The following is a 9,637-nucleotide window of genomic DNA, read 5'->3' as shown; positions in this document are numbered from 1 at the left end:
TTCAAAAGATGATTTACAAAATATTCTGCTGTCAGGGCATAAAGACAATTTTAACAAATATGATTAACCGAAAATACCAGCTTTAATAAATTAAAATGGGTTAAGCGCAAGCTCCCTACAACTAAGATAATGAATAAAATACATTACAATTATAAGGCCTTATTGGTGCACATTAATGTGCAATAGTTTCAACCTGTAAAACAAAATAATAAAATGTAGCACTGGTCAATGATCAAAGATTCATGGATCAATGATTCATTTATTAGGTCTAAAAACATAACGACCCTTATTAGAATGTCAAATTTTAGTCCAGCTTTACACAACTTTGCACTTTAGGTACATTTGTTATTCATAGCCAATCACAGGGCACATACAAACTATTCATAATTCAGGACCACCACTATGTTATTGCTATTGATTGCACTTTTTTCTCATCAGTATTGGAGTCGAACTAATAACAGACTTATAATTTAACATAAATAATGTAAAATTTAACAGAATACTGATAATATAATACAAAAACCACATATAAAATGTAATATAAAAATGTGAAAAATGACAGAAATATGCCTTCCCATCCGCAGATGTGACATCATCTGACTTTCACAAGTTTCCTGTATTGGTGTTTAATGCAGCTGTAGATGGCGTGGTAGAACCGTCGCTCGGGCGCCATGAGGTCGACGATCATCTCCCTGTGGTCGACCTCGGGCAACACGTACAGAAAAGACTTCACGGACAGCGACGTGAGGAGCTCAGAGAACTTGGCGGAAGCTTCTGCCGGAACCATGATGTCTCTGGCCCCGTGGATCAATGTGAATGGAGGCAACCTGGAAGGAGCAGAAAGAAGGAATTATTGTCGCCTTAATAAAATATTACCGTAATTTACGGCCTACAGAGCGCACCGGATTGTAAGCCTCACCCAATACATTTGTGAAGGAAATACCATTTGGTACATACATAAGCTGCACCTGTCTAAAAGCAGCAAGTGCCCGCATTTTAACACAACATATTTACCAAGAAAGACGGTACACAGAAAGAGTTTTCAAAGTTTTAATACCTTAACTTACTTACTTAACGGCTGGTTAAAAAAAACAAAAAAACAGTCAGGGCAGCTTAGCACTAAAAGAGACGGTTAAAAAAAACATACCTAAATCACTGAGAAACGGTAGTAACACAACAGAAACATGCTAGCGCGGCGCTAACGCAACCCAAATAGGGCCGGTTTAAAAAAAAAAAAAAAACGTGCCGGTAAAAATCACTGAGAGACAGCAGTAACACAGCAGCAACACGCTAGCGCAGCACTAAGAAGGCTGGTTAAAAAAAAACTGGTAAAAGTCACTTCCTTGGCACATATATTCCACTGGTCTCACTCTTACCTTTTCCGCTCGAGTGCCCCCTTGCGGCCGTTATAGGCCGGAAATAACGTAAAGTATTAGCCACTCGCCTGCTCAGTTTGTCCTGGTCGAACGTCTCCAGCCAGTGCGTGGGTGAGTAGTACGCAAAGTTCTCCACTCCATTCATGGCTTTATGCATGGCCGAGACGTATTCCACACCTCTTTTCTGCTCATACTCGTAATGCTCCACGATGTTATACACACCGCTGAGCCCTGCTCAAAAAAAGTCAGCCATAAAGAATTTGAATCAATTGATTCAATAGCGATTGACATTTTTCCACATTTGTAATAATAGTCAACACATGTCCCGGCATTCTCCATTTTCCTAACTACACATGAAAACACTTTAATTGCTGTTAATATTAACACCTAACCAAGTTTTTTTTTTCCTTTCTAAGATCATTTTACACTTGAGACTATGTGAGCCCCTGGAGGCACGTCATGAAAACAATGAGACCCAGCCCTAGAAGAACGAGTCCCCCGTAACTTAACATCATGGAATACGCAATCCTCCGTCCGCTACATCGCAGTTCTTGCTTCATGATCTATTCTCATTGCAGATTGCGGCTCATTAGGTAGGGCCAGTAATCCGGCGACTAAAGAATTGCTGGTTCGAACCTCGGCTTCCACTGTCCTAATGTTGAAGTGTCCTTGGCAAGACACTCAACCCTAATTTGCGCCCAGTGGGCTTGGCAGCGGCTTGCATGGCAGCAGTCGCCCGTTGGTGTATGAATGTTTGTCTCAGTGGGTGAATGGGAGGCTTTGTAAAGCACTTTGGGCACCGTGAGGGCGCAGGTAAGCTTCAGCCCATCTAACAGTTTATTACAGTTGTTACTATTAAATACATCCATTCATTTTCTTTGCTGCTTATCCTCACGAGGGTCGTGGGGAGTGCTGGAGCCTATCCCAGCTGTCAACGTGCAGGAGGTGGGGTACACCCTGAACTGGTTGCCAGCCAAACGCAGGGCACATGAATACAAACACCCAGACTCACAATCACACCTAGGGCCAATTTAGAGTGTCCTATTAATGTTGCATGTTTTTGGGATGTAGGAGGAATCCGGAGTGCCCGGAGAAAACCCACACATGCACGGGGAGAACATGCAAACTCCACACAGGCAGGACAGGGATCAAACCTGGGTCCTCAGAACTGTGAGGCCAACACTTTAGAGCTGCTTCTCCGTTGCGCCATACGATTAAATATTTTATTGTTTACTGACTATGGTGTATTTTTGACCTGATAACGATAGCACATTTTTTAGGACATATTCTCAAAACCTTTCAAGATAGACGATAGGATGGGTGTTTATTTTATATCACTCGTAAAATATTAGAGAATAACAAAGAACTGTACACATTTTACAAATTCAGATTGTAATTTTTGATTTTCATTGTGTCTTTGCTGCGCAAAATGAGCATTTTGACCCGATAAACTAGAATGCGAGACCACTTAATTCGAGCCTTGCGAGCAATGCTGCGCATCAGTGGTCACAGATTCATCCCACTCTATGCTTCCTTGGTCACTTTTATGCGTCTAGGACGCGGGACGCACCTCAAATGTCCCTGTACAGTATCAACTTGTCTGGAACAATGCAGATTCTCACCGATGACTCCTTTGATCACCGACGCCAGGTCTTGCTGCTTGCTCGCCTCAATAAAAAGCTCTTCCCTTGCATCGAGGAGAAACAGCGTGGTCAGTGCGCACAAGTGCGCACCTGCCGAATGGCCAATTAAAATGATATTGTCCTGCAAATGACAGAAATAAAAGGTGTTACCGTAAATCCAGCCTATGAGCCGCGACTTTTTTCACACGCTTTCACCCCTGCGGCTTATGTAGTGATGCGGCTAGTTTGTGCATTTTTTTCCCTAACGGCCGCAACGGGGCACTCGAGCAGAAATGGTAAGCGTGAGACTGGAGGAATATATGTGCCAAGGAAGTGACTTTTACCGGTACGTTTTTTTTAACTGGCCTATTAGCGCTGAACTAGCATTAGTGCTGTGCTAGCATGTTGCTCTTTCTCAGTGATTTTTACCAGTGTTTTTTTTTTTTTTTAAACCGGCCCTGTTCACCACGCGCTAGTGTTAGCACCGCCTAGCGTTAGCACCGCGCTAGCGTGTTGCTGCCATGTCTCAGTGATTTAGGTATGTTTTTTTTAACTGGCCCTGTTAGTTCTGTGCTACAGTGTTGCTTTTTTTTTTTTTCAACAATCTTGTTCGTGCTACCGTGTTGTTCCTATGTTAAGCTAAGCTAAGGTACTAAAACTTTGAAAACTCTTTGTTTACCCTCTTTCTTTGTAAATATCTCGTGTTTCAATGTGGGTTTCAATGTGGGCACTTGCGGCTTTTACACAGGTGCGGCTTATGTATGTACCAAATAATATTTCCTTTACAAATGTACTGGGTAAGGCTTATAAGCAGGTGCGCTCCGCTGGCCAGGAATTACGGTAATTTTCCCCAACAAGTGAATGTTGAAGATAAGAAAAAAGTTAAAGAAAGATGTTCATCTTTGATCATCAGTCTAGTTCTGAAAAGGTTTCTGTGAGCGAGTCATTGTGCACTTCAGCGCCACTATTACGTAACAGTGGGGTTAAAATGCGTAATAACTCCAACCACATGGAAATTCTTCGACCAAGACATGAACAACTGGGCGAGGGCAAAGAAATAGAGCCACTTTCAAACGATGGGCGCATGTCGGAAATACCATCACATCCACCATGGTGGTGACACTCCTGCTATCGTGCCAAAGCGAAAAGGTAAGCAGAGCTGCATCAAGTGGTGAGTGCATAGATTAGTTTAAAACGCAAAAATGATGTAATCCTGTAATCAAAAATAAGAAAACAAAAAAAAAACGAAAAGCATCGTCTCATTTAAAATAATGGGTTATACAGTTTAAACACGTTTGAATTAATTCGAGTTTGACCTTTGATTATTTATATTTGCAGTTTTTTGTAATAGGAAAAATTGTTACGACAATGTTTCACTTTTTTTTTTTTTTTTTTTTTAAAATCAAAAAGGTTGATTAGACTGTAATTTACCAACTTCTACACTGGGTGGCGGAACAGTGCTTAGTGTGCTTTTATCCATTGCCATAGAATAACATCCAATAAGTGTCAGTTTGATAGATTATGACTGGTTATGACTATTATTGAAAAAGTGGGGGGAAAAACCCCTAATAGCTGAAGAATTTATTGAGGAAAAATGAGTCAACTTGTTCTGTCGAGTAATGTCAATATTTGAATTTTCTCACTTTGTCAAAGTTAAACTGAGGTCCACTCTCTTGAGCCCAAATCAGGCAGTCTGCAATATCTTGCACCATTCCTAAAACGTTCATCTGTCAATCAAAAGAAATTTGTGCTTAGTAACCGAGGAATATAAAGGCATATATATTTTTAAAGTCACTTAACGATTCATATTTCAGTCTTAGAGAACAAGGGAACATTTGGGGATCTAACCTTTGGGTAGGTAGTGTAGTCAGGACAAATGACAGCCGCATTGAGTTCTTCAGTAAGGTGTCTGGCCACCAGACAGTAAACGAATCGTTCTCCAGAGGACCAAGCGCCGCCGTAGACAAATACCACCAGTGGCGGCGGCGCTGCCTTGTCTCCAGACTTTGCCAACCCGGGAGGGTGGTACAAGTCAAGCTTGTTCCCACGGCGACCAAATGCGATGCCCTTCAAAGTGAGACAATGGCAGAAGTGATTCTCAGAGACCAAAAAGGTAAAGATTATATTCTTCAGTGACCCAACTTTGTTGTTTTTTTTTTTTTTAAAGAGCAGTAATTTATTATAGAGTGATGCCTCGGTTGTCGAACACAATCCGTTCCAGAAAACGGTTTGAAAAGTGCATTGTTCGAAAACCAAATTGATGTTTCCCATTACAATGAATGGAAAAAGAAATAATGCGTTCCAAGCCTAAAAATTGGGCTTTTTAAAGCATTTTTTTCAACTTTTCCTGATAATAAACTGCATAGTAGAAATACACATATATTTATTTTTTGCTTAAAATGTATGCTTTAGTAGCAGAGTATGCTAGGCCGGGAGTGCAAGCATTTTTCATTGATAAAAGTGCAGAATAACTTTAAACAAATAATAATGAGGAGGAAAAAAGCATTTCTTTGGAGCCATGATTGGGCGTTAATACGAGATAATGAAAATGAGATGAGAAGAAAAGCAATAGTCACTATCGGGACACATCTGTGTACAGAGGCTGCGTTATACAGAATAACAAAACTGCGTTGACTGGGCTGCACGCGTTATGTCATTTCCGGTGTTTTTTCGGGGGGGGGGGGTGGTTGTGTTCGAATAGATAATAACTAAACGCGTTGTGGGTGGATCATCTGCTTGTGCCGCGCGCGATGTTATTCAAGGGTTTTTTCAGGGGGCGTTTGAATAGACAATAACAAAGCTTGTCGTAGGTGCCTCAGCTGCTTGCTTCACACGCATTATGTTGTTTCCGCGTTTTTTTTCAGCGGCGTGGGAATTTACAACAAAGCGCGTCGTGGGTCAGCTCGTCTGGCCGCGCGCAATATGTTATTTCCGGGTTTTGTCGGGGGCGTTCCAGTACCGATTTTCATTCGAAAAGAGAAACAAAAGAATCTCAAAATTTTCATTCAAAAACTGATTTGTTAGAAAATGGGGACGTTCGAAAACCGAAGCTTTACTGTATATATTTTTTTCCCAAACACTTCTGTTCATTCGGTCTAACATCAGTACCACGTTGCTGCTCTTTGCAGATGATCTGGGAATGATGAGAGACCTGAGCTGAAAGGCAACGCTCTCAATTTACCGGTCGTTCTGTTTTACTACCTTTATCTATGGTCACAGGTTATGGGCCGTGACCAAAACAACAACATCATGGATACAGGTGGCCAACAGAAAAGGTGAGGAGCTTTGTCACCCGGGAGGGGCTCAGAGTTGAGCCGTTGCGAGGGATGCCAAATGATGTGGCTTGAGTGTCTGGTTAGGATAACCACAGGACGGCTCTCTGGTGAGGTTTTCAGGTCACTTCCCAATGGGTGGAGACCCCAGGGACGACTTGCTACACTGGAACGACTACGCCGCTCGCCCGGCTTCCTCCCGGAAGAACTTGATGAAGTGGCTGTGGAAATGTAAGTGTGGGCTTCCCTGCTTAAGTTGCTGACCCCGCGACCCTACTTTGGATAAGGAGAGGAAAATGGACGAATGGATTGATGGGTTTTTTTAGGGGTGTGGGAGGAAACCTAAATACCCAGAGAAAACCCAAAATGGCGCACGGAGAAGGTGCTAAGCGACACACAGGCGAGGCCGGATTCGAATCCAGCTTCCAAGAACCGTGAATCGGCATTCGTGCCACCATTTGCAAGTCTAAGCAAAATAACAGCCTTGTAGTTTCCCTAACGGGCTAATCTTGATGCATTATCCCTTCTTCACTTGCACCAAAAAAAAAGAGCAAACAAAAGTAATCCATGACGCAGTTGGGTTACTCGAATTCAAACTGTAAGAATAAAGTAAATAAAACTGTTTCCACATCACCTGGGCACAGGAAATCCAGGTCAATGAATAAAAACACAAAGAAAATGATGAGGATTGCGGATGATGATGAATGTTAATGATGCGAATAATGATGATGATCGTCAAAAAACTATTTCACCCCACCGTCCATATTTCCACTGTCACTTTTTTTCATCTAACTTTTGTTCTTCTTCCGGTTCATTACGTCATCACAACGTATCAACTATGTAGCAAACCTCAAATCCTCATTTTAAACATTACAGAATGCAATACACTCACCATCCACATCATACATATAATGAACAATTTGTGAATACACAATATCACATAATTATAATTTAGCTGAAATTATTTGACTAATTATTCTGACTGAAAATATTTGAATAACAGAAATTATATTTAGGCTCTTACAAGCCTATCTCACATAACTCATAAATTGGTTCAATAGTAACTCAAGGCACAGCTATATTTGTTTTTCTTTCCACAAACAAGTGTATGTCTGCTTCACAATTGAAAGGCGCCGAGGTGACGATTTATTTCTATTTCTCATGAATGTTTTTTAAAAAAAAAAAAAAAAATCAAAGATTGAAAACACACCTTTTCATAATGCATTCTGTTCTTGTCATTTTCATACCATGACTTCAGCTGGAGGTAAAGTCTCCCATATTGCAGGCATTTCAGTGACTCCAACACGGCTCTTGTGATGCGGTAAATCCGTCTGGTTGAGATGGAAAGTGTCACGTCAGATGGAATCAAACTTTTGCTTTTGCTGATCAAGTTACCTTGGTTTTACAGCCTCTAAGTACTTTTTATATCCGGGTTTGCTGGGCCAGCCGAGCATTAACTGGGCGGCCAGAGAGATGGAGTACGGGAGACCCACAAACAGGACACCCACAGTCACTGGCAACCACAAGTGGTACTTGAACCCTGACCTTGAAAAGGAAAATTAGAAAATTGGTAATCAGCTACTGGAAATGTTAGTCATGTCATCAGTAATATTTTCCAAAATCATAAAAAGGTTGCTTTAAAAGGCTCTTTTTTTTTTCTTACATGAACAGGAACAAAACACGAACTAAAATTTCAAACCCCAGATACCGAACGTTATTAAGAGTGATTTTATTAGCGTACACACATACCGATATTTGGGGCTAATTTGATCGCCCCCCCCCCTTTTCCAATCATCCATCCATTTTCCTTTGCCGCTTATCCTCACGAGGGTCACAGAGAGTGCTGGAGTCTATCTCAGCTGTCAAGGGCAGGAGGCGGGGTGCACCCTGAACTGGTTGCTAGCCAATCGCAGGGCACATTGAGACAAACGGTCACACTCACAATCACAATTTCGAGTGTCCAATTAATGTTGCATGTTTTTGGGATGTGGGAAGACCCCGGAGTGCCTGGAGAAAACCCACGCAGGCACGGGGAGAACATGCAGACTCCACACAGGTGTCCGAGACTTTACTGTATATATATTTTTTTCCCCTAACACTTCTGTTCTGGGATAAAACCCGGGTCCTCAGAACTGTGAGGCCAACGGTTTACCACCGTGTCACCCCTTTTCCAATCAAAATCAGCAAAAGTCTTGTTGCCAGAGGTCTCTAAAAGAGTGCTGTAGTTATTAAATTATTCTGTAGTGTGTTAGGGTGTGTTAGGAATGAGTTGCACCGTAATTCATAGTTGTGAATGTACCGGTCACTGACAGTGGCATTAAAACAGGTTTTGATATTGTTGAAACTGTGCATAATATATTTTACCGTCTGACAATTTTTTTTTATTTTTTTTTTTGATGAACAGTTGGGCCTACTACACAACTCGTTTTTAATTAAAAAAAAACGTATAGATTAACAAGAAGGCAAAATATGATTGAGTCTTAACATTATCGCAATCAAACTCTTGCTAAAAATTGTGAACCGACTACCCACGGAATATATACATGTTAAGCATCACATTCTCTTAAAACGAGTTCCTGTACTATGTTCCTAAACTAAGTAAACAATCCTGTCGTTCCCGTTTCGAGATGGAGCGTTGGTAGTTTCCCCTTATTTTGACAGGGAAGAGGTCGAAAACAAAGTGAAAGAAAAAACAAGAACATACATTGCTGCAGTAGTGATTTAGAGTCTCTGTCGATCTCCGAATGGACGTGGAAGTGCCGAACAAAGTTAAGAGATCGCGCTCATTGTCCTCCAGAAGCCATTCACCACCGCGCTGTCAAACGAAGATGAACTGTGAGGAAGGAGGGAACTCACTTCCGGGTTTAACGTCAAACCCTAAATCTAATTCATAATGACCTGGCAAGGAAGAGTTGGTATTGTTGTTCAATTTTTTTAAACTCTTCATCAATTAATTTAGATTTATGAAAAAAATACTAAACAGATCGTTGTCATTTTCAATATAATACCAGATTTTGGCGAATTGAGGGTTTTCGTCAACTACTCATTTTTGTGTGAGAGGATTGATCTGGTTCCTAATGTATAGGCTTTGGCAATAACCCGGAAGTACAATACTTCACAAGTTGTTGAGTTAATTGTATATCAAGGGTTACGTGTTCGTATTGCACTCAAATAAATGTGCTTCATCACATAAAAAAAATGCAAATTAACGTCTGAATATTTTGTAAACAAAAAGGATGTAGGGGAGAACTTTGCCCACCAGAGGGAGAGAGAAAACCGTATTTACAGTGCCCGCCACATGTATAGTCTTACCCCGACACCCCACATGGGCATTAAAAATAAGAAAAATAATTCGTTCTTCAAGGTG

General features: G+C 41.2%; 1 protein-coding gene across 1 annotated transcript; it reads right to left on the bottom strand.

The window, feature by feature from the left end:
• Positions 1-239: 239 nt before the first annotated feature.
• On the bottom strand, positions 240-9,320 carry si:dkey-193c22.1 (uncharacterized protein LOC567837 homolog). Its single transcript, XM_061817387.1, has 8 exons — positions 8,975-9,320; positions 7,666-7,815; positions 7,481-7,601; positions 4,847-5,065; positions 4,642-4,725; positions 2,999-3,140; positions 1,445-1,607; positions 240-827 (listed from the first exon to the last, which is right to left on the bottom strand). Coding segments are annotated over exons 1-8 (1,116 nt in total). The 5' UTR covers positions 8,977-9,320; the 3' UTR covers positions 240-592.
• Positions 9,321-9,637: the final 317 nt, after the last annotated feature.

This window comes from Syngnathoides biaculeatus, chromosome 4, assembly GCF_019802595.1.
Source record: "Syngnathoides biaculeatus isolate LvHL_M chromosome 4, ASM1980259v1, whole genome shotgun sequence".
Classification (NCBI taxonomy): Eukaryota; Metazoa; Chordata; class Actinopteri; order Syngnathiformes; family Syngnathidae; genus Syngnathoides; species Syngnathoides biaculeatus.
Note: the sequence above shows the minus strand (reverse complement) of the source record. Positions and strands in the feature narration are given on the sequence as shown.

Coding starts and splice junctions, on each gene's coding strand:
- si:dkey-193c22.1 (XM_061817387.1), bottom strand. Junction 5,066..7,480: donor ACAGAATGCATTATGAAAAG/GTGTGTTTTCAA, acceptor CTCACTTTGAAG/GGCATCGCATTTGGTCGCCG. Junction 828..1,444: donor GACCAGGACAAACTGAGCAG/GCGAGTGGCTAA, acceptor TGCTCCTTCCAG/GTTGCCTCCATTCACATTGA.